We start from the raw sequence: 23,800 nt of genomic DNA, 5'->3' as shown, positions 1-23,800 counted from the left end.
CTCCAAGTAATATCAATTATGTCTAAATATATAGACTATTTAAATATATGAGACTTAAAAATGATTTTAGTACTATACATTTACTTACCTTAGTAAAGTTATCATATGCCATTGTAATATAAGCTCTCAAATACTGAGTTCATTGTCTTCACGAATGTGCACAAGCTGGGTGTATATAATAACACTCAAACACGCGCACACACAAAAGGGATTATGGTAAAAAAATACATGGACTTTGAAAAAAATTACAATTTTCTCCTAAACTTTTAATTAAGTCAAAAAAGACATGATTTTATATTTTTGTAGCAGTTTTCATCTAAGTTTTTTTCCAATGAAATTAGAGCTTAGTTGACAGTCGAAATTAAGTCAAATATATTAATTTTTGTCATCTTAGACTTCAAGCTTCTAAATACTCCTCATCAAAAAAAATTAGACCAATATTATGTGAACTTCCGACTGCCAACTATGATCTAATTTCGCTGAAAGTTAAACTCAGGTGAAATTTGCAATAAAAATATAAATTCAAGTATTTTTAAACTTTCTTGAAAGTTTAGATGAAATCTACAACCTTTTCCAAAGTTCGTGTATTTTTTAACCATAACCCCCCCTCCCCAAAAAAATATACTCCCTCCGTCCCGCCCAAGATGCTACATATTCCTTTTCGGGCCGTCCCAACGAAGATGCTACATTTCTATATTTGGCAAAAATAAGGAATTTTAAACACTTAATTAATACTAATTAATTATTTCTTTATTACCTTCTCTCTACTACTTTATCACTTTATTAGCTTCTCTTTCTTGCTTTATCACTTTATTACTTTCTCTCTCCTACTTTATCACTTTATTATTACACATTTAAAACATTAATCTACAACTCCTTAAATCCCGTGCCGAAAAGCAAATGTAGCGTCTTGGCCGGGACGGAGGGAATATTTCTTTAGTCCTATGAAATTAGTCATCTATTTCCTTTTGCAATGTCCAACAATGCAGTCTACTTTTTAAATTTGAATAGTTATAAAATTCTTTTAGTAAACTAATCTTATTAAATGTTTGTAAAAATGGCATGTGAAACAATAAATAAGAACAAAATAAAACATTTACATATAAATTATGTTTTTCAAAGAAAAGTAAATGTATTTTTTTAATATGCCTAAAAATTAACAAGAGACAATTCCGCGAAAATTGACAAACATGTGTAGTTGTGGAGAGAGAGAAAAAGTCCAAAATGTGTTGCTCTAGCTTAGGTAGTGCGTGTCAATCGAAATGTTTGTTTTCAAATTTTGAGTTTTCAATTCTTAAGACTTAAGAAGTCAATAGTTTTGCTATAAATGATGTTTCTTTTGTCATGGCAAGCAAGTCACAGCTTTCGTCATGCCGATAAGCAAGTCCTCACGAGAAAAGACATTTCAATATGTATACAAATACAATACTCGCATTTCATTTTTATTTAAACATTTCATGCATTTAATACCCAATAGGTCATACTGATTCAAGACTTAAGAAGTCAAATAGCATGCACCTCACAATTGAGTGATTTAGTATGCACATTCACAACTGCTTACATTCTTTACTTCAGTTTGAGTATATGTTTTGATCATTAAACATCCATTTAGGATCATCCTTTACGATGAGTTTGTAATACTAACAATTCCCAATTATTTTAATAATTGAGATTTAAGTTTCGACTCCAATTCGGCTCAAAGGAACAAAAGTTTCGACTCCAATTCAGGTACCATGAATTAAGAATATTAAAAGATATGAGACAACTCAATTAAAAGTTTCGATTAAAGTTTGTTGTTGGCCCATATTGACTAACAGTAGCAACAAAACTAAAAAGTTGCTTGCAAGGATTGCTGTCATAAAGAAAGTGAAGTTACTCGAAACCACATGAGTTCTAGAAAATTATGGCAATTCAGCCTTATAATACTACATATAATGACCAACAATGCCCACAATATACAATTTAAAGTTTACTCTAATTCTTATCTCAACTAAGGCATCCATGGTTTTTAGTTATGAACCTTCGAATTCCACTAACTTAACACGATTAATGGAATCAAGTTTTACATAATCTCATGTATGTTCAAATACATATATATTTCAACCCCTAGTAACCGTAACAATTTAATTCAAAATATTTCTTCTCAGAGAGAAGAAGAGCATGATAAGGATAACCTGTGTCAACTGTCAAGCACCGAGGCAAAGGGTCTAAGATATGCAAAAATGAAACATGGCTAACCCCTAAAGGGAAAAATATTCTTATTTATATATTATAATGAACAAAGAATATTAGCCTATAGCCTATCAAAAATAATATACCTCTACAAAAAATCAGTGTGCATTGAAAAGCATCATAATTCTGTTTTAACAAAAGCCAGTTCTGGTGATGTTTCAGATGGAAATACCTCATTAGATGTTGTATGCTGAAGCCAATCTTTCGCACACATGAGGGCCTGAAGGGTTTTAGGTCTCAATGAACTCAAGTAGCTATCCATCTTCCTCTCACCTGAATCGAACACCGATTCTGGAGGGATGGTCGAGAGCGGAATTGATAGCACGTCGGAAGCCAGCTTGGACAGAGTGGGATACCTTAACCTATTTACCCTCCACCAACCTAATACATCAAAATCTTGCACACGGGGCAAAACAGATTCTTCAAGATATTGGTCTATCTCAGACTTGACATGTGTTTCGCCCATGATATCCGAGATATCTACATCAAAATCTGAGAATCCACCATCATCGGAGAGAATGCCATCCTCTGGAGATACCTCTTCTGTTTTCACCAGATCCTCATTGTCTGCTTCTATGATGGGTGCAGGAAGGGACAGCATCACATAATCCAGATACAGATCATGCAGACCCTGATCAACAATCTTAACCCAAACCTCGGCATCATCACCATATATCCTCGAGAAGCTAAATTCCACAAACTTCATCTTGAACCTTGGATCCATCACTACGGCAATTGCAAGAACCAGGTTACAATCTTCCCAGAATTTGGTGAACTTATCCAGCAGTGGTCTTGTTAGCATGCTTACAAAAAAATCCTGGCTCACAGCAGCATGCAATAGTTCAAAATAAATTTTCCACACAACATCGAAGAATGAGTTCGTTGTTGGATAAACAGGTGATGTTAGTATGTTGGCTGCCTCATAAAATATTTTCAAGTATGAGCATAGAGTTTCCACCTGTCCCCATTCATCCATGGTCACAGTCAACTTGTAATCTGGATCATAAGTATCCAAACAATAAAATACTTCCTTCATTTCAGAAGCAGCCACCAACATTTGGTAGGTGGTATTCCATTGCGTCAAATCATCAAGCGTCAAGCTCTTTGTGCTGGGAACTTGAAGCTGTTGTTTCAGTTTGTTAAATCTTTCTTCATTAGCATCCGAGGTTTTCACATACTTCACACTCTGCCGTACTTTCTGGATGGTTTGCCTCACGGAACATATAGAATCCTGAGCCAGACTCCTCATCATACATGCATAACAGCTATTAATCAACAGCTGACCTTTGAGAATAATGGAGTTCTTGACCGGTAGCAGATTTCTAATATTTTCTCTGGCACTTTGAGTAGCATGACTGAGGTCGAGAGTGATAGTAAATAACTTGTCCTCAATGCCCCAATCACCTAAGCAAGCAGCAATAGCACGCGTGAAGGCTGTTTCAGAATCAGGAAACTGTGCAACAGTAACATTGAAGATCCTTCTTTGCAACTTCCAGTCATGATCGGTAAAGTGACCTGTTAGCAATACATAAGCAAAGCTCTGATTTGAAGTACGCAAGTCTAATGTAAGGTTTAGACGTCCTGGAATTCCACTAAGAAAGTCCATAAGCCTTTGCTTCTCTCTCAAGTATATGCCCATAATTTGCTCTTCCAATAGACTAACACTAGGAATATTAAACTGAGGCTGGAGACTCTTTGTAAAATCTACAAAACCAGATTGTTCAACCAAACCAAGAGGATAATCATGCTGAATTATCATTTTTGCAAGGTCGTAGCTGCAGCTATCACCATCAAAATAACTGCTTGTGACTCCATTTGAAGCACGGCAACGTTTTCTTGGTATGTTAGTGCCATTCACAGGGGGCGGTACATGGGGAATCATTTGATCTTTCACCTGCTTACTACGGCCAACAGGGCAGATCCCCAAAGAAATATGACGTTTTAGATGACTGGTTCCAGCTAGTTTTGCCCCTGATATATAAGCAAACGACTTTTTGCACTGGTTACAAAATGCCCTGACACAATCAGGATTAATGGTTTCAATCGTGAAGTGATCCCAAACCATGGACTTTTTCCGCCTTCGTTTATTCGGCTTGGAATCTGAATCAGGGAAAGCACTTTGATTAATAGATATATCCATTTCATACATCCTGCAATCATATAAAATAGAGAAGGATCATTAGTTAACCACAGATTCCTTTAGACCAAGGAAATGCCTACGATAATAATTACATGGTTAATTAATAAATGCATGCTACAGTAGGAAGATTAAAATTGCGTAAGAGTAATCATATTAATAACATTATTATGATAACCTTGTTCATCAAAAACAAAGAAACAAACACCAAAAGCATTTAAATATTACGCTCTATACATAACATTGATTCTCAAACAAAATAAACACACATGTCTCCCCTCAAACGCATGATAAATCAATCCGTAGTAGAAAAACATAATCATCAGTTGTACAAGGGGCCTTGTTCGACAAACACAAACACAAACACGTACAAGGTTGAACTCTGCACGGATTAAATACACACCATACGCCGTATCTGACACTAAAATTTGATTCACTACGCATACGATAATCAAACCAAAGAACATTACTATAAAACAAGTAAATTTGAAGCCACAAAATTAACACAAGCGCTAGAAAACCTAAGTCGTCCGATGCCGTCCCACGAAAAAGAAGGGGGGGGAGGAATCTAAACAAGATAAGGAACCAGGAAGAAACCTGCATTCTCAGTCGAAGTATTGATAAACGGAATAAGAGATGTTAAAAAACACTTACTTGGCGACGCGGCGTGAGAATCCGCCGCCGTGAACCCCAGGGGTTAAGGGTTTTACGAAACAGAAGATGTGGGAGAGAGAGTGAGGGGAGAGAGGGGAGAGAGTGGGTGGGCTGATAAACCCTAATGGACTTGTAATGGCGGCCTATTTGGAGTTGGACTTCTTATATGTATACCTAATTTCAGGTCCATTAAATAAGGAAGAAGTTGCGGACTCATCCCACCCGTCGGATATCAACTTTTGTTTCTTTTGATTTCATCACCGCCGTTGATGAGATTCCTCTGGGTTTGTGCCTTAAACCGGCGCTTTTTCTGAGTCTCTTTTTTCTTTTCCCTTGGAAATTTGATTTGGTTAATTAAATTACAAGTCGGTGCAACATTTTTTTTTAATTGACTAATGTCGTGTTTTTTTACTTCTAACATCAAAATCGTTGAGTAAGTAAAGATTATTCGGCATTTCTTATACAAATATATGTGATTACATCTACTAGAAGGTATGGTACGTAAACGACCTAACCATGCGCCATCCCTTTTATTAGGGCCTTAGGGGTTGGAAAGGTATTAGGGTATCAAAATTTATTAATCCATAATTAGAAGTTATTAAATCTTATAATGATTAATTAAATTATAATTAGGATTAATGGAAATACTTGATTAAATACTAATTAACCAGTGCACGTGCACATGAGACCCGCCTCAAAGGTGATTATGATAAAATATGTATTATAGTATCTAAATAAACATGACAAAGGACATTATAATGAAACATATCAAATATTATAATGATATTTCTTTGTTACAAACTTACAGATGTGCTTCAATTTATTTTTACTTTTCTTAGGGAATTGAATTTACTATATTTCACTCAATACACTCATTTCTAGTAATCTTTCGTTTACGACTAACGAGAGTACGTATAACAGCAAATTCGTGCATCTATAACTTTAGCATTGCATTAACCAACTCTTTTATGAAATACATTCAGCAGCCTTGATTTAAAAATGAGATCGATTGTCATATTTACAACTTTATCATAAACTACGAACTATTTTATGACACAATTTTCCTAGTTAATATATCATATAATCTCGATGAGAGAAATTTTGTGTTATTTCCCCAACGTTTCTAACTGTTGATTCCCTTCACAGATTCACATGATACAAAAGAATTAAACTGAGGTCACTCTGCAGTAAGTATATAACTCATGCTACAATTTACAGCACTGAATAGGGAAAAATAACGAAAAAATTCCCAGAAGATTACAGTTCAAATTTCTCAGCTATAATCTGAAGAGCACTCAGTTGCTTAAATCGCGAAATGCGCCATGAAATCCACAAATAGCCGCACTGTTTGTCGTGGATGACTGAGACCCATATGTAGAGTTATAAGTTATCTTTAAACCACTTAATAGCTCCATTAGCAATAGACCTGCAACCAAAGTATTCTTTTTTATACGAAGCCGTGCAGGCAAATAAAGTGCGATGACGCTGGTAGGAACAAGAATGTGATCAAAATACTAGTATAGGTGAGAGAGCTCAGAGAGGAACAACAAAAGAAACTAGAAGTGAAAAGAGAATATGTACGCAAAATTTGCCAATAATAATTGCAAATTGATATGTAGGAAGAAATAGGGATCGTTGTATTGAAAAGAGAATATGTACGCAAAATTTGCCAATAATAATTGCAAATTGATATGTAGGAAGAAATAGGGATCGTTGTATTGATTTCAAACTTGTACTGCTTGAAGATGAAAGAGCACGACAATGCCATCAATCTAATGCTCAAGAATATCCCAAGCTTCATCAAAAGGATTGGCATATTAATTTCAAACTGCATCAGCATAGGATAAATTGGTGTGCCTTTTGAAGAACATGTAAACAGTCTCCAATGCACATACATAATATCAAATCAAGAACTGGAATTTCTATCCCACAGTAATTGGATCACCAAGAAAGAGAATCTCAAAATTTGATTGACTTATATGCTATGTGGACATGAGTGATAATTAAGTTTGATGATAGCTCAATAATTCCAGCAAAAATTTATAGGAAAACAACAGGAAAAGAGAATGTACCCAGCAAGATCTTTCAACTGCTTCCATAGGTCACTTCCATTTTCTGATTCATTTTCCTTTTCTGTGGCTGGACTAGTTTCAACTTTTGTATTTTCATCTGCAATGCAGATATGAGATCAGATCAGGCTGCAGTATTAGATGCAAAACTGTAGTTTCAATTCTGCATAATGACCTTCTCTTGTGTCTGTATTACAGTTCTCATTTGCAATGTTCACAATATGAAAATAAGATGTCCCTTAACTAGACACAAAATGCCAAAACCTCCCAGTTTGACACTTAAGTAGGGATAGTTGTGTGTGTGTGTGTGTGTGTGTTGGCCTAGCGGTAGAGGGTTTGAGTCCACCAAGGCGTGGTTTTTAAATTTAATTGTTTAATTGTTAATTTATCAAAAAAAAGTAGGGAAAGTTACACAATAGTCTAGATGATAAAACTCAAAAAACTAATAAGGTTTTCCTACAAATTTTCAAGAGTTGGATAGTCATAGCCAGCTGAATGTTAGTGCTCACCAGGTTGTTGAACTTTTGGGCGAGTTCTTGTACGGCTTGCAGGGGCGCTGCCAAGAGCAGCAAGCTCCTCGAGTAGTTCACGTTCTTTCGAACTGAAGACAGATTTAAAGTATATATTAATACTAATGAAATCATGAAGAGCTTTAATTACTATAATAAAGAGGCAAAAACAAGCAAGTTCGTGAAGAAAGAATCAATAATTAAGAAAAGACAAGATTGGAAAAGTTTGATCTGCTAGGAGAGATGTGAATCCTGTCTAATACTCACGGAGCAAATACTTTTTAATGAATTTCCTTGTTTCAAATGCATGAAAATGGGAACAGCTACACAATATTTTTAATCCTCTTGTTTGTAACATCATATTGTACTATTGCTTTGTGCTAACAGAACCACCACGATATTAAATTCAATGAGTTGGTGGCCGCTGATGAATATGAAATAAAGAGCATCCATAATAGCAGTGCAGTATTGGAGATAATGAGACGATTTATTTAATTCCAAATGAAGAGATAAACCAACTGTGTATAATGAATCATATGGCAATGGTACACCAAAAAGGAGGAATTATGTACGTCAAACAAAAAGAGACTAGTATACAACTATTTAACTAGCAGCAAATTTAAAGCTACAAGCAGATATATTTAGAATATAAAAGTGAAAGGCCTTTGACTTACCTGATGCGCTTTGGTATGCTAACTTTAACGGTGAATAGATGGTCACCACGTATTGATGGCCTGTTTAATTTAGGAGCACCTTTTCTTGCCAGGACCAGTACATCTCCAGGTTGAGTTCCTGGAGGAATCTGCAGATCAGTCATTCCTTCAACCGTCTTTACCTGTTTCAGATACCAGGCATCAACATCTCGTCATGTTGACACCAAGTAAAATATCATGCATATTTCACAGCGACATATAACCTAATCACCAGGAAAGAGTTCCATTTACAATCCCAAGGCAACTCAACAACTAACTTTAAGTATACAGGTCCTTCTATAGTTTTTTATGCTCGACTAAGAAGTTTAAGATAATTCAGTTACCATGTCTCACTGTAGGGCCAAAATTATTAAAATTAACAAAAGTAAAATATTTTTTTCTTGAACTACATTTTAGTCACCAGCCATGTTTCCATAATTCAGTTACCATGTCTGGTCCTGTAGATGAGGAAATCAAGTTTGTATAGTTAACTTTGTCCTTCCTTTCCTTTTCTTGTGGTTAAACTGCACATACGAAAACTCAGTAAATCCAGAAAATATTTTATCTGGCATTCTCACCAACATTACATATAAGAATTCTCTAAGATTATAGTATTTTTTTTTTTTATAGCAATTCTCTAAGATTATATTAGTAGTAAAATTATGCAGATTGCTTAGTATTTTAAACCTCTAGACAGTGAGAGGATTGGCTACTGCAGATACAGGTGATAAAGATTATATAACTCTACATACATCTAACATACATACATAGAGATTCTAACAGAGCAGGTATACAAACGCAGTCCAAAGGTCTACTATAAGATGAAGAACTCTATTAATCAATCATACATTTTCATAAATTACAACTGAGAAAAGATGGTCGCATACATGTATTGCAGAATTGGAAATAACTAAACATCAGAGAGGTGGCAGGTTTTACTTTTTAGAAGCAGGATTTGTGAAACATCATAAGACTTGAGGAAATTGAAATATTTCCAAGGGCAGTTTATGATCCTAATAAGGAAATTACAAGGATTGAGAAGCCACCAACATATGTCTAAAGCCTACATTAGAAACTTTTGGATGTTAAATTTTGGCAGCATGCAATATAAGAATACAGAATATTTCATGTTTCCTGACTTGTAAGAGAATATCACGACCCTAAACGCATACTTTGACTACTTCAAAAGGTTAATGAAAAGATGGCATGCCTAAGCTATCAATATTAACAGCCCCGAAATGGTCGGCATCAAAAAGCTCGAATGTCAACGAGCCAAAATATATACTCATTACTAAAGTCGGTAACTTCAGTTAGACTTCATGTAGTCATGAGTCTAAAATATGAACTTATTGCTAGAGTTACTGACTTTAGTGTTTAGGAAAGGCTATATTCCTTTGAAAACTTTAACCATTTATAAATGAATTTAGCATTATTCTATAAGGCTGAAACATTCTCATTAGAATGGAAAAATGCAAGGAAGTTGAAAACAAGACTGTGAAAACACATGGAAATATGTACAAGATCCAAGAGCAGGTGTACCTTTGTAACCGTCCCCAATATGGCATCCAGATAGCTAACTGGAATAGTAGAAAGGAGATTTATGCCATCTCTTTGAATCTCAGGTATCTCTTCAATGTCAAGATACACAAAAAGATCTCCAGGTGGGCCCCTGTGAAGAAGTGAAGCATCAGAAAGTGTTAACACCAAGCATTTCATGGATTATATTTTATATTAACTAGATATAGCCTAGAAGAAAAACAAGTCAATAACAGCTATGCAACACCAAAATCTCAAATTTCTAAGAACCATATTTCCGTACAGACCGTACCCATACTACCACCTCTCCCCCTTTTCCCCTGAAAGCATTATGCAATCAGCCCCCATCTATTAAGTGAACTACTTCAATAATTCTCGCAATTCTTTTTTATGGTTAAAATTTATCTAGATTTTATGATTAATAGACCACAAATACAGTTTCAAGACACGAGCTTCAAAGGCATTTCATTGCAGAGCTTCTGGATACTTGTAGTCATAAATGATATGTGCACTTATAAATTAGACAGTTTAGACATTTAATTTACCATGGCAACTTTACGATTGATTTGTTTTTATAAGGTTTGCAAAATTGAAGCTGCGTCTTCTGAAGCAGGCAAGTGAAGATTCTTAGTGCATATTCCCCACAAAGTTCTAGAAGATACATCCATGAAAAAATGACATACTAGTGAGTTTTCATCAAGAGATGATTGCAGGGTTTCTTCAGTTTCTCATGAACTCTATTGCTTGATGACTGAATCACATATGTTTTCTTAACTATCTATGATTGACTTTTGCAATTTACTTTCAGCTAAACTGAACCTTTTGACTAACGGGGGAATGTACAGCCAAGACCATTTAATTTAACAAGGGAAGGCACATCTTAAAAATTTGAAATGAAAGAGAAAATTGAAGTGACTCCTGTCCATGGACAACTACTGCAAGAAAGAATTGCAAGGGATATTTCAAGCTATTGGAATTATCTATCCAAATACCATCTGGCGATATAACAGAATAATATTTGAAAGGCTGGAAAGTAAAAGCAGTAAGAATATTTGTTTCCCATCATTGAGGTATCAACAGCTAGAGTTGGAAGCACAAAAAAGTCCTTTCAGAAGAGGAGCAGTTCTTTCAAAATAGACAAATGAATTGATAGCACAACTTAAAAGCTATATAGAGGGGCACTAATGAAATGAAAAATTATAGCATTATGTAGAAACAATCTAAACCAACGGGAAAGAAACTAGAGAAATGGACCACTATGCTGCCAAAATACCAAATACAGTACTCTATAGCATGGACTGGTTATAATAGAATATCGTGTGATTAATTTTTCTCACAACAATATTTCTTATACAAACAATTATGTTATCAGCAAGTACACTATGTCGCTAATACCTTTGGGATAACCTGGTTTTCTGCAGTTAACCAATTTAAATGACAGAATTTTAAGTAAAACAATTCATCAGTTGGGTAAACAAGAGAAATGTTAATATTGAGAATGATGACAAGAACAGTGTCTCACATACCCTTTTGGTCCTGCATCACCCTCTCCTGCAACTCTAAGAATACTGCCCTTGCTCACTCCAGGAGGAATTTTGACTTTGATATCTTTTCTAATTCGTATACGGCCAGCACCAGAACATTTACGACAGGATTCAGATATCATTTCACCATCCCCACCACAATTTGGGCATATAGAAACCTAAGTTAATCCATCATGTAAATGCATATTCATTAATTTTATGAGAATGAATTGGTTAATAAGATAATCTTAATATATTTTAAAAAAAGGTAATCACCACAAAGAAATTGAAGCATAGAAACTTTAGGCAAGAATTGGTGTCACAACCATAGAAATGATGTTTTAACAGACTATATAAACAAGTACCTGGGAAAACATGCCAAAAGGTGTTTGCTCGGTTCTCATGACTTGACCTCTGCCACCACATGTTGAGCAAATTCTCATTTTGGAGCCTACTTTTGCTCCAGTACCAGCACAAACGTCACATGTTTCAAGATGGGACAACTCAAACTCTTTTTCGGCTCCAAATATGGCCGCAGTAAATTCCAATGTCATGTCATAACTGAAATCCATTTTGAGTAATGAGTCAGTTTTATGAGTCTTAATGCCCTTAAGACAAAATGAGTGCAGCAGAAGATATCTTTGGACAGCAATATCCCAAAATTATAAGTTCTATAAGAACCATCCTCACCTGAGAAACTATGCAAACCTTCTTATATATGACAAAAAACATTATAGGAAATAAAATTCATCAAATAAACATAGACAAGAAGAAGAGTTCAATTTGGTCATTAATGAAACTGACAGGTATGTCAAAGAACAATATGTTCAAATTTGACTCACCGGAGATCATCACCTTTGGAAACAGTACTACGACGTGATGTTCCAAATCCACCTCCATCCATTCCAGGGAACCCACCCATACTAGGCCCAAAAAATGCCTCAAAGAGATCAAATGGGTTTGTAGCCTATGGAAAAATATATGTACAACAACACGGCATAAGCCAATGTATCATGGCATAAACATTTCATACAAGTCACTAATGATAACTATCGCATGCTTAAAAAAGATTATTAAGCTAATAAACAATTGTCTTGGAGATTTTATGTGTGCAGACAGAGTTTATTTATATTTATATAAATATATATGTGGTTAAGTTCAATGGAGAATTCTCTATTGATCATTCCGAATAAGTCAATAACTTTTCCGAATAAATCAAGAGACCGCACGAATAGACATTTATTCATAAAACACGCCACCTCCAGGATTTGAACCTAGGCGGAAATGCCTATTCAGTACAGTAAATTTATTGGCGTATTCAAAACAGTCAGAGATTCATTCTCCATTCTCTCTATATTTAGCATTCTCTATTGATCTCTAGAGAGAGAGAGAGAGAGATACAGGATCCAGTGAGAATGACCATATGTGGTGAGAAATGAGAATGAATCTAGAACGCCTGATATTCAAATCCTATGGTTGATATTAATTTATTTAAATTTATTGTGTAAAAGGAACATAATGAATAAGCCAGTATACGAATAAACCAATATAAATATACGAATAAGCCGCTTGTAATACATGAATAGCCGAGTTCAGATATTGGAGGGGTGAAAATTTGCCTCAGCTTATGCAATACAAGAGATTAACGTACATAACATCAGCTTTGTATTACAACCATATAACAACACTACATCAATAGTTGTCATGATTTTTTCAAGGGGAAAAAAAGGTTAAAAAAATGAGCAATATAAGTTATCAGGAAAATGGGTTGATTTCGCATAAAAATAAGCCAAAAATCTCCTCAACAAGTTAGCTGATATTTGGTGAGCAAGAGGAAATCTTCTCAAAAAGTGTAAAACCTAAAAGTGAAGCACATTGACCTATGGCATCTTTAGTGCAACCATAGGGTGCATTTCACCTGCTGTCTGTTAATCTTTCTTCTACATCTTATAATAAACTAACCAAGAAATAAAAGTAAGCATGAACACACAAACACAAAGAACAACAGCGGAAGAAAACAGACGAGGCGAAGACTTGGAGAAATTTAGGGAAATACCGTGTAACCACCACCTCCACCGACAGCACTCTTCACTCCAGCTTCACCATATTGATCATATAAAGCTCTCTTTTTGTCATCTGATAGTACCTGACAATATTGTACTTCAGGATTCTCAAAATAATAAATGTACACATACAGCATGTGAGAACTATCTAAAGTACTTCAACTACCATTTGGAATCACGATTTTTCAACTTCAACAAACATTTAGGACTTCATAAAATTAATATCACAAAGACTGCAATGCCAAGCAGTATAAACCTTGAACAGAGCAGCCAAAAAAAAAGAGCAAAACATAGGGATACCCTAATAACTCGATAAGAATTTGAGATACAAAAGTACACAGTGGCTAAAGGAGATATTAACCATCAATTATCATTCAGTAAGGCAACCAAAAGTAGCTAAAAGGGAAATTCAAGACAAAGATCCAGAATACTATTACAACGGAAGATATGAAAGATATAATAAGTGCATAACAATATCAGAAATTCCAAGTATGAAAATGCAAGTAGAAACAGAAATACATTTTGAGGCACAGATACATCTTCAGAGAATAATTGAACCGACAACCCAGAGTTACATCATAGGAAACAAAAATGACCTCATTTCATTGGAGGTCATTCGCTATAACCATACAGAGATGCCTAGCTGTCATCTGATCGATACAAACATGAATAATTGGTCGACGTTGACCAGATTGAACTTAGATTGCTTGATCAATAATTGAATGGAAACTTGGATGGAAACAAAAGTTATTGACCACAAAAAAAATGGAGGACCATGAAACGCTGAAAGGTTGTTTTAACAATTCTCACCTCAATCACATGAAATGTTGGTTGTGATCAAGAATCTCAAAAAAAAAAAAAATAGAGTTCGAAAAACAGTACGCCACTCTAATTACAGCAATCAGAACATCACTGAACTTCAACAAGCTGATGACAATCACACTGACCATTCAGCACACGTTCTCACCATCTCACACGCTTACCTCATATGCCGCACTGATCTCCTTGAATTTGTCAGTTGCTCCGGGTTCTTTGTTGACATCAGGATGATACTAAAAGACCAAGAAGCATACAACCATTGTCAATTCCTAAACAATAACAAATTATATTTTCTAGACGAGCAAGTTATCTAGAATGTAATCGAAACCAATAGGAATTATCACGATCGACCTCAACACAACAACAAACGCCTTCACATAATCACATAACATCACAAAATCTACCAAACCAAGAATTAACCCAAAACCTCTAATCCCTCGGTACCTGTCTAGCTAGCTTCCTATAAGCAGCCTTAATTTCCTTGCTATTAGCAGATTTCGGAACTCCCAGAGTGGAATAATAATCGGCGGCAGCAACCACCACCGCTCTCCCAAACCTCCGAGCAGCCATTCTCTTGTTCGATTGAGCAGAAGATGACTCAGAAACTTGCAGAAGTTTCTTGTTTCCCCACATTGGGGCCCCACCGTTGAAGAAACAAGACGAAGAAGAAGGTAACAAGCTGTTCTGCCTTTGGGGCGTTGAGCTCAAAGAAGAATGAAAAAACAGCGACGGGGAGGTGGCAGAGGCGGCGGTGGCCATCGCAGAGTAGTTGTGGAGAATGTTTACGGAAATTTCTAGAAATTTGTACGAAAATTTAGCACTAACGGAATGTGTTTGATGAAAGTTCTGATAGAGTGTGGGGAATTTTTGGATTTTTTTTCATCGCTTAGTTATTTTGAAGTTTCGGCTCTCCGCTGTTAGCTGTTGAGATTTTCCAGTTTTGATTAATCGTATTGTTTTAATTTTTTTAATTTTTATTTCTTTCTGGCCTTTTTTATTGTGTGGGTGTGAAGATATGTTGGGGGGAAAAGTTGTGGTGTGACGCGCCTCTGCGTCATTTAATATAGCACGTTTATTATTGGATTAAACACCCATTTTGAATTGCTTTTTCTTTTCTTTTTATAAAGAAGACGCTTGAATTGCTTATAGTTATTGTTATGGATTAATTGCAAAATACTATTATCCTAAATTTGCGAGTTTTGATATTTTGTTGAATAATGTTTTTTCTGAACAATTTCTCTGATAAGTCGAGCAAGGTTTTTCAGCACATGATTGTAAAAGTGAGCATACAAAATAATGAAATATTATGATAATAGTTTAAATTCTTATGCCAAAGTTCGTCAATGACTAGAGAGGGAATGAGGCTTGATTCAAATAGTGAAATTCTTTTATTTTTCTTTTTAATATATCAATAAACTTTATATATCGCTTTAAATGAATTAAAAAGAACATTTTAGACGAATCAAAACACTCGAAACGAATTAATTAAAACAACACTTGAAACGAATAATAAGAGTGTTAAATATTGGATGATTCATTTACTCCCATAAATATTTTAGCCTTTTTTACAATTATCCAATTATGTGGGAAATTGATTATTCAAATTTTACCAGTTTTTCTTTATGGTATTCAATTTGGAAGAAATGAAAGCGAGTCCCTAATTTAAAATTTATATATCTCACATGAAAAAACCAAGGATTTCTTCATATTTTCTTAGCTGACATGAAAATTGAAGTTTTAAAGCATCTCATTAGTGATTTCGCTGCATGAACACCAGAGTGGATCATGTTGAGTGTTGACACAATAAAGTCACTAATAAACATTTAAAATACGTCTACTTTGATGGTAAAATTTTTATTGGAAAAAAAATGAATAAGAGATGAAAAATTATTATATTTTTCTCATTTTCTTTATCATATGTTTACAAAAGATGAAAATATGAGAAATTATTGGAAAATGAGTGAAAAGAGACTACCCGAGAAAATATTACACCTTGTCTGAAAAAAAAAATCCATCATACTAAACATGTGAAAATAATAAGAAAAAATAGGTGAAAATGTACTTTTTCTCTCATTTTCCATCAAAGTAATCGCACCCTTAGGTATTTTCTTTGTTTCTAGTTGCTCTTTTGATTATCTTGTCATGTTATATCATCATTATTCTACCATACAAGAAATAAAACACATTTACAAAAACAGCAAAAATCTATTATCATAACAAAAACTACATCCAAATGTATCATCTAATGTACATTGATGACTTTAACAGCACCAAACAGTTACATGAAAGAAGAAACATCCAACTATACAGCTCGAAGAGAAGAAAATGAACAAGAAGAATAACAAAACAACAATAAAATATGAAAAAAGTATTTGGAATCTCATATCTTGTTATGTATTTATTGGAATATGTATAACTTTGGGCCCAGAATCTAAGGGAAAATGGCCTTCAACTTACATCTCAACATCTCCAACTCACATAACTCGATACAAATCTTTAGCACCTTAACAATTTGCATATGTAATCTTTGTGGCGAGCGTTACTGAGCACAGCATATGGAAAAGCTCGAAGCAGCTGATGCAGCACGCTCGAGATATCATGTTCTAAAAAATTAGAACACATCAGGATGGAAGTGTCCGGGGATGGAATTGCTCTGCTGAGCTTGGCGCAGATGCATTGTCAAGGCATAGTTGCTCACCTGCAAAAAAGGGTAGAGTGTTAGCATTTATCATGTAATCTGCCTGTCAGAGTTCAGGACCAATTGATTAATTGGTTTGCAGGCACTTCAATTGCCCGTAAGCATTACAGCTCAGAGCCCAACTTGTTTTCTATAAAAAACATAACGAATTAAGCAGCTGACCTCAAGTGTTCGAATCTGTTCCTGATACTGAGAAAGCAACTGCTTCAGTTGTTGCACCTCAGCATTCCTCTCATCATATTCCTTTTGACGTTCATGTTGGATAGACACTGCCCGTTTGAGGATGGTGTTGTCTCGAAGAAGTGCCTCAATTTGTTCCTTCAACATCATATTTTCCTGAAAGCATAAGAAGATAACTGTAAACATAAACGAAGGTATGTGATTTGCTCACTACAAATTTAAATATTTGATGGAGAATTTTAAACAAAGCCAAACAGGCACATCATCGTGCATGTGAATCAAGATATTATATTCTGAAATAACCCGCAAGAAAAGCTCAAACTATTCAACTAGGAGTGCACAATTTTTATGTTAACTTAACATCAAAATACACTGACCTTGTGAACATCTTCTGCCACCTTCACACCAGTCTGAACGCTGATGGCTTTCTCCAAACTCTCCAACACGCGTGCTGCCCTAGATTTAGCATCATCTACGCTGGTGGCACTCATCATCTCATTCACAATTAAGTCCACCCATGCTGCACCATCTGCCGGCAGGTTGTTTTGTAGTTGAGGCTCCCCCAAAGGAGTTCCAGTCACATCTACTGAGGTATCTACCAACAACAATATGCACAACTGATTAACTTTTCAAAAAGAAAATCAGCTTTCCTACTATGAAGACATACCTCCTATATTTATTATTTTCTCCTCAGCAGAATTGATAGCATTTTCAAGATGAAGCTCCTTGAGCCTATTGATAGCAGAATCTATGCCATTGCCAGCCTCTTCTAATGCCTTCTCAAGAAGCTGAAATAATTCAAAAGAAACGATCAGAGGCCACTGGTACTCAAGAGAGGAGTTCGGTTGAATTTTGTTAGCAAACTCCATTAAATTGGATACAGCTGAACGAAAACAAAATTAGGTCAACATAAACATAACAACACCTTAAGATTGAACCTACATTTGACAACCGCAAAGCCCAAGCTTAGCGTTTAAGATACCACTAACAATCAACCCAATTCTCCATCGAATTTCATATAAACTCATGTATAGATGATTAACACAGCATGTATGTTATGTAACAGCATAACCACAAACTTCATCAATCTAATAAAAACTCATTGAAAACTCACCTGAATCTGCATATCAGGAAACAAAGCCTTTAGCTGATCAACTGGACTCGGCTGAGAGGGGGGCGAGTAAGTGAACCGAGCCGGCGACGAGCACCGAAACCTCTTGTAAGCCAGCGGAGAAGACGACCCTGGCGACCCCGCCGCCGATTCCAGATCCTCGAAGAAAGATCGCTTCCCGCAAACGACTGCAGACATCATTGCAAACAATAAATCAATTGATTTCCACAAACTTTATAATGTAGCTTGCTTCTTTTCCACTAAATTTCGAGGAGATGATTTCAAAATGTACAGAAACAGGATTAGGGTTAGGGTTTTTGTGGGTGCAATAGATAAAGATATTGATTTTTATCCTTTTTAGTCCTGCTTTTGCGAAAAAATGTTTGAGACATGACGACAGATGGTGGTGGGGTATTTATAGAGGTGGGGATTAGGCGGTGGACGGCGGCCCTAAATTTTAAAGGGTTAATTGCCGATAAATCCCTGACAAATTTTCATTTTCCTGGTTTTTAACACGACAAATTAAATTAGATGTAAAATACATGATCGGAGTAATTAATTTGATTTTTCCCCCGGCGAACACTTACGACTAAATGTGTGCTGATGTGGCAATCGGAGTTCATACGTGGCAACGCCGGGTTGGCATCGGTCCAAGAAGTCCTGATTTCAGCAGGGAGCTTATGGTTGCACTGATGCTCAGACATGGTGTAGACAAGAAACGCTGCAAACCCTAGATCGAAGAACCCTAAAATGAAGGCCGAGTGGGGGAGAAGATACTTTAAATTAACTATTAGTAGTGGAAACGACGTCGTTTGGAGAAAAACGACGTCGACTTGTTCTTATTTGAAACGGCAGCGTTTAGTTCTACGGTCCGGCGTTGCCACGTATGAACTCCGATTGCCACATCAGCGCACATTTAGTCGTAAGTGTTCGCCGGGGGAAAAATCAAATTAATTACTCCGATCATGTATTTTACATCTAATTTAATTTGTCGTGTTAAAAACCAGGAAAATGAAAATTTGTCAGGGATTTATCGGCAATTAACCCAATTTTAAAATTGGTTTGTTTTGGATAACGGCACGCGATTTGTTGCGCGTCAAACAAAGTTTTTAAATTTCCCTTTTTTCTTTTTTCTTTTTTTCGAAAGGAAGAATTTAAATTGTTTTTGAGAAAATACTACTATTTCATTAAAGAAAAAGGTAAATGACTTTGTAAGTATAATTATGAAGAGTTTTTGGTGGTGTTCTATTAATTTATTGTGTGAATCCGAAAAGTTCTTTTGAAATCGTACGTTAGCAAAAAGTTATTGTTGTCTATTACTCCGTGAATTGAAATTTATCGATCAATATTTAACAACTATAAATGAAGATAAAAACATGATTTTATTTAAAAATATACAAATAAAATACTTCAATGTCAGTTATTATTATTTTAGGTCTTAGCATATCCACTTGATATTACATAGTAGTATAGTAATACATGATTTGTTTTATTTATAAAATTCAGGTGATAATATGATATTGTCACATCATTTATTGACACATTAAGGGTCCGTTTGATTTACAGTTTATGATTGATTAGGATTAAAATTATCTTGAAAAATTAGTGTGGATTAGTGTGGATTTATACTATTTCATGGGTGTTTGATATCATGGCTACTTAATCCTATATTGTGTTTGATATCCATAGGATTATGTTGGATTATATTATCTAATACCAAAACTATCTTCATATAATTTTAAAAATACCATGTGTGTCCACAATTACTTGAGCATTTGCATCGATATGCGTGAGGAAGGGTAACAGAATTTTTATCCAACTTCACAGTATTAAAGTTATCTAATGGGGGAGGGGCGGATTATTAGTATAGATTATTCCCACAAAATAGCATGGAGAAATGGGATTAAGTAGGAGTTGACCATATTAATTGCACCTGATATCAAACATCACATTAATCTGTATTAATTTAATTTATCCTACCTATAAAACCATATCAAACGGGCCCTAACGAGACAATATAATAAGCAAGTGAGCATGAAGCACAAACCCAAGCTATAGATGGAGTACACCAAAAGTAAGGACCAATCTGGACTTGAGTAGCCACTTCATCAATAAATACTCATCAACACAACACGTTTTCATTATATACAATGAGAACACAAAAAGCGCTAAAATGTGTAGCGTTTTCCACCAAACTCAGATAAAAATACAGATTTTTGAATACAAAGCAAAAGTAGATCTCACAACTCTTCCATTGATGGGGTAGTAATGGAGGTGTGATATCCCGAAAAGCTAGTAGGCCGTGCAACGACACCTCGTACTCCTTCAAATGCATCGCGCTCTAAATCATACACCAGCAGCAGTGTATCATCACATATGTAATCATCGACTTAAAGTGTGTTTGTGGAACAACCTACGTCTGCCTCTGATCTAAGAGGTGCACAGAAACGCAGTTTGGTTTCAGCGTTGACGTGCAAACATATGCATAATAACACGCGTTGTGTATAGACTATTGAGGTTAACAAAGTGATGTTTTGCACAAAGAAGTATGTGACCTTTTCCAATCCACAATCTTCAATAAGATGGCATGATAACTCAGCAAAAGACACTTTTTTTGAGTGAAATGCAGCAGAAGAAAATGACATGACTGTATCTGCATATGCTAATAAGCCTAAGTAATAGTATGTATTTCAATTTTCTACGCATTGCAACAAATGAAGAATGTAAGAACCAGAGAGCTACGGAGAGTTATGTACCAGACGACGTAATTCTGCTGACGAGGTTCAACCAAGATGTATACTGGTTTTCCATCCAACCTGTTTCGTCCCTAGAAAAAGATAACACAACAAAATTTGTGATTATTCAAAGTTTCATCAGAAGCAGAGAGATGAGGTTGATGCTTCAATCTGTAAAAGAATAGTTAGTAACTAAAGATTCTTGTGATGTTCAATTTATGGTGTTCGAGTTGTCGAATTTAACTATTAATTTCTCTTTCACCCGAAATCGTTTCTGAGACAATTAACACACCAAAGCACAACTCATAGATTACTAATCAACAACTAGTTTCCCAATTTCACAAAAGGAACACCAAGAATTAATTGGTCAAAAATGATCATAACCACTTCTATTCGCATCAATTTCCATCATTATTATCACCTACAAACTCAGAGGAAGTATTATTGAACTACAAAACCTCACTCGTTAAAGTCAGAAGCAATCAGGAATCAAGTTCCAGAATTACCTCTACCTCCGGCAATCCGATAATACATGCACACTCAACCACCTCGGCCCCAGCTCGTTCTAGCCAACAGAAAGCGTCAATGTCAAATATATTTTGAAGCAAGATACTTTACCACAAAATAAGAAATGCATAATTTAAGCACCTAAAAGCCTTATGGCTGCAGACAGTGTCCCCCCTGTGGCTACTAAATCATCAATAACCAACACTCGTTCCCCAATATTCACAGCGCCCACATGCATTTCCAGACAATCATTGCCATATTCAAGCTCATAAGATTCAGAAATGACCGCACCTGAACTTTAGAAGCGTGTTATTTTCAAAACTGAACTTGCTGCAAAAACCTTATATAAAGTATTAAGACGGATTGGATTTCCGATTCCTAATAAAAAGGATCTGCTAAATATGCTCTACTCAGCCAACATTATGTTGAAACTCGATGTGAAATGGGATTCGTACAAATTCAATTCCTATATAATGATCCGTACCAATCTCTAGAACTAGACTCTCAAGAATAAACTGAAAATCAACTACATTCAAGTTCTTGTACTCAGGCCAGTATATCATGCGACATTAAGCTGTAATTCGACAAAACATTAACTCCCACGAACTGAATCTACCTGGAAGCTTCCCTGCTTTGCGCAGAGGAATAAATTTAGCACCAATCTCCAATGCTATAGCAGGAGCAAATATGAACCCTCTTGCTTCAACTCCTACAAAAAGAGATTTAGCATTTTGCAATTCAGCAAGCATTAACAAGTTTCTGGTCAGTCTGCATCTTTTGATTGATCAAAATGATAATATTATCACAAAACATGTCAAATTTAGTCCTTCATAGCGCCAGCATAACCCCTCTAGCCCCTAATTATGCACATGTCTTAGCCAAACACAACGGCTACATATGATCCTTTTAACTGATTCCACACAGAGGAATAGAGGGTTTTGTAATCTATAACTGATTCCACATAGAGGAATAGAGGGTTTTGTAATCTATGAATGCGTTTATCATGAACAAAAAAGAAAAAACAAGATATGATCCATGTAGTTGAGCTCACATAGTAGGATAAAACATTTGATGATTATAAAAATATTTATCAATTACCACCACTTAGCTACCAATTGACTTCATCAAAAAAATTGTTTGCTTTTTTCTTTTCTTTTTTAACTTCATCGAGAACTTTAGCATCACTAGAAATTCAAAGGGGAAAAAAATGCAAGAAAATTATACATTACCAGCAACAACGGAAATGCCCATGTTCTTGTATCTGTCTACAAGTATATCAATTGTGTCCTTGAAAACCCTGTGATTAGACACAAGTGATGTTATGTCTTGAAACATAATTCCTGGTGGGAAAAAAGACAATAATTGATTAGCACTATTACACAACTAACAAAGAACACAAATTTCCTCAAAAAATCAAGAACATGCACGCATCCCAGTTCCAAGGAGATAGAATGTAACAAACAAAAAATTGAGTCTTTACACCAATTTTGCAAAAATAAAATACCCGGTTTTGGAAAGTTGGGCACAACTCTAATTGCTTCATAAATGCCTTGCAATCTTGGGTCACCACTTAATCCATTTTCTGCTGCAAACATCTCTCCCTCTCTCTTTTCTCTCTCAACGATTCTGCTTCTTTACTGAGAAAAACTCAACGTGTCGCTAGAGAGAGAGAGAGAGGGAGGCAAAGAGACTGTGTGCTGTGTGTGTGTTTTTTAAACACTGCATCTTTGGTTGAACAAAAGCTCCACTGAGGAAGGTCCAACACCTCCATGGTGCTATTATTTATGCACCAACTATTTTTCATTAATTAAAAAAATCTGCATTTCCTAGTGTATATTTACAAGCTCTTTTATTTTAAATAATTTAGTGCTTATCTCATGTTTTTTATGGCTACCTGAAATGTGGTGCCACCGGTTTTTTGTCGTCACTCGTGTCGGATGTTTTATCCACTTGTAGATTTCTAGCTAATTAGATATTAAAACATCGTTTTCCTTCAATAGAATTTGTACTAGTTTCGTAAATATTGTTTTTTATATAATTAGCAAATGTTGTAGGGGCATTAATTTATGAGTAGTGATAAATTTACATAATATGTATATACATAATTGGGGTAAATTTGTCAATTTATAATCTAACTAAAAAATCGATAATTAATGCAATTAGCAGTTTACATAACTAGCCTTAGCAATAATTAAGGAAAAGATATATTGAAATTTTGAAATTTGATTTTATAATATTCTCCTAATAACAGAAGATTCTTCTTTTTTATATATATAATTAACCTTACGTATTTTTTTTTACGATTTTTGATGGAACATTAACAAATCCAAATATT

General features: G+C 35.2%; 4 protein-coding genes across 10 annotated transcripts; all 4 read right to left on the bottom strand.

Annotated features, from left to right (window-relative positions):
- Positions 1–2,241: 2,241 nt before the first annotated feature.
- On the bottom strand, positions 2,242–5,182 carry LOC131004272 (zinc finger BED domain-containing protein DAYSLEEPER-like). Of its 2 annotated transcripts, none has more exons than XM_057930922.1 (2): positions 5,024–5,182; positions 2,242–4,382 (listed from the first exon to the last, which is right to left on the bottom strand). In XM_057930922.1, the coding sequence occupies exon 2, from the start codon at positions 4,379–4,381 to the stop codon at positions 2,351–2,353; it is 2,031 nt and encodes a 676-aa protein (XP_057786905.1). In that variant the 5' UTR covers position 4,382; positions 5,024–5,182; the 3' UTR covers positions 2,242–2,350. The 2 variants fall into 2 exon arrangements, with proteins under 2 accessions (XP_057786905.1, XP_057786906.1); XM_057930923.1 differs by having other exon boundaries at positions 2,242–4,332.
- Positions 5,183–6,113: 931 nt separating this feature from the next.
- Positions 6,114–15,193, bottom strand: LOC131004271 (uncharacterized). Its single transcript, XM_057930921.1, has 11 exons — positions 14,679–15,193; positions 14,399–14,467; positions 13,409–13,498; positions 12,195–12,319; positions 11,718–11,913; positions 11,356–11,531; positions 9,833–9,962; positions 8,276–8,436; positions 7,602–7,693; positions 7,096–7,192; positions 6,114–6,449 (listed from the first exon to the last, which is right to left on the bottom strand). The coding sequence occupies exons 1-11, from the start codon at positions 14,991–14,993 to the stop codon at positions 6,404–6,406; spliced, it is 1,497 nt and encodes a 498-aa protein (XP_057786904.1). The 5' UTR covers positions 14,994–15,193; the 3' UTR covers positions 6,114–6,403.
- Positions 15,194–16,419: 1,226 nt separating this feature from the next.
- LOC131004270 (uncharacterized) lies at positions 16,420–18,666 on the bottom strand. The gene is made up of 5 exons (XM_057930919.1): positions 18,227–18,666; positions 17,780–17,900; positions 17,490–17,707; positions 17,095–17,268; positions 16,420–16,932 (listed from the first exon to the last, which is right to left on the bottom strand). The coding sequence occupies exons 1-5, from the start codon at positions 18,422–18,424 to the stop codon at positions 16,846–16,848; spliced, it is 798 nt and encodes a 265-aa protein (XP_057786902.1). The 5' UTR covers positions 18,425–18,666; the 3' UTR covers positions 16,420–16,845.
- Positions 18,667–20,298: 1,632 nt separating this feature from the next.
- LOC131004268 (adenine phosphoribosyltransferase 5-like) lies at positions 20,299–23,321 on the bottom strand. 6 transcript variants are annotated; one of them, XM_057930914.1, is made up of 7 exons: positions 22,970–23,321; positions 22,695–22,805; positions 22,082–22,174; positions 21,607–21,756; positions 21,465–21,523; positions 20,980–21,050; positions 20,299–20,653 (listed from the first exon to the last, which is right to left on the bottom strand). In XM_057930914.1, coding segments are annotated over exons 1-7 (576 nt in total). In that variant the 5' UTR covers positions 23,061–23,321; the 3' UTR covers positions 20,299–20,652. The 6 variants fall into 6 exon arrangements, with proteins under 6 accessions (XP_057786897.1, XP_057786896.1, XP_057786895.1 ...); XM_057930913.1 differs by having other exon boundaries at positions 20,299–20,564; positions 22,970–23,265; XM_057930912.1 differs by having other exon boundaries at positions 20,299–21,050.
- Positions 23,322–23,800: the final 479 nt, after the last annotated feature.

The sequence above is a fragment of the Salvia miltiorrhiza genome, unplaced genomic scaffold (assembly GCF_028751815.1).
Source record: "Salvia miltiorrhiza cultivar Shanhuang (shh) unplaced genomic scaffold, IMPLAD_Smil_shh original_scaffold_358, whole genome shotgun sequence".
NCBI lineage: Eukaryota > Viridiplantae > Streptophyta > Magnoliopsida > Lamiales > Lamiaceae > Salvia > Salvia miltiorrhiza.
The sequence above is the reverse complement of the archived record's forward strand: the minus strand, read 5'-3'. Positions and strand labels throughout refer to the sequence as shown.

Coding starts and splice junctions, on each gene's coding strand:
- LOC131004272 (XM_057930922.1), bottom strand. CDS start 4,381: ATGTATGAAATGGATATATCTATTAATCAAAGTGCTTTCCCTGATTCA.
- LOC131004271 (XM_057930921.1), bottom strand. CDS start 14,993: ATGGCCACCGCCGCCTCTGCCACCTCCCCGTCGCTGTTTTTTCATTCT. Junction 11,532..11,717: donor CTTTTGGCATGTTTTCCCAG/GTACTTGTTTAT, acceptor GGATTAACTTAG/GTTTCTATATGCCCAAATTG. Junction 7,694..8,275: donor AGCATACCAAAGCGCATCAG/GTAAGTCAAAGG, acceptor ATCTGTCTTCAG/TTCGAAAGAACGTGAACTAC.
- LOC131004270 (XM_057930919.1), bottom strand. CDS start 18,424: ATGATGTCTGCAGTCGTTTGCGGGAAGCGATCTTTCTTCGAGGATCTG. Junction 17,708..17,779: donor GAAAATAATAAATATAGGAG/GTATGTCTTCAT, acceptor TGTTGTTGGTAG/ATACCTCAGTAGATGTGACT. Junction 16,933..17,094: donor AACAGATTCGAACACTTGAG/GTCAGCTGCTTA, acceptor CCTTTTTTGCAG/GTGAGCAACTATGCCTTGAC.
- LOC131004268 (XM_057930912.1), bottom strand. CDS start 23,060: ATGTTTGCAGCAGAAAATGGATTAAGTGGTGACCCAAGATTGCAAGGC. Junction 22,806..22,969: donor GCCCAACTTTCCAAAACCGG/GTATTTTATTTT, acceptor TTTTCCCACCAG/GAATTATGTTTCAAGACATA. Junction 22,175..22,694: donor GGGCATTTCCGTTGTTGCTG/GTAATGTATAAT, acceptor CTCTTTTTGTAG/GAGTTGAAGCAAGAGGGTTC.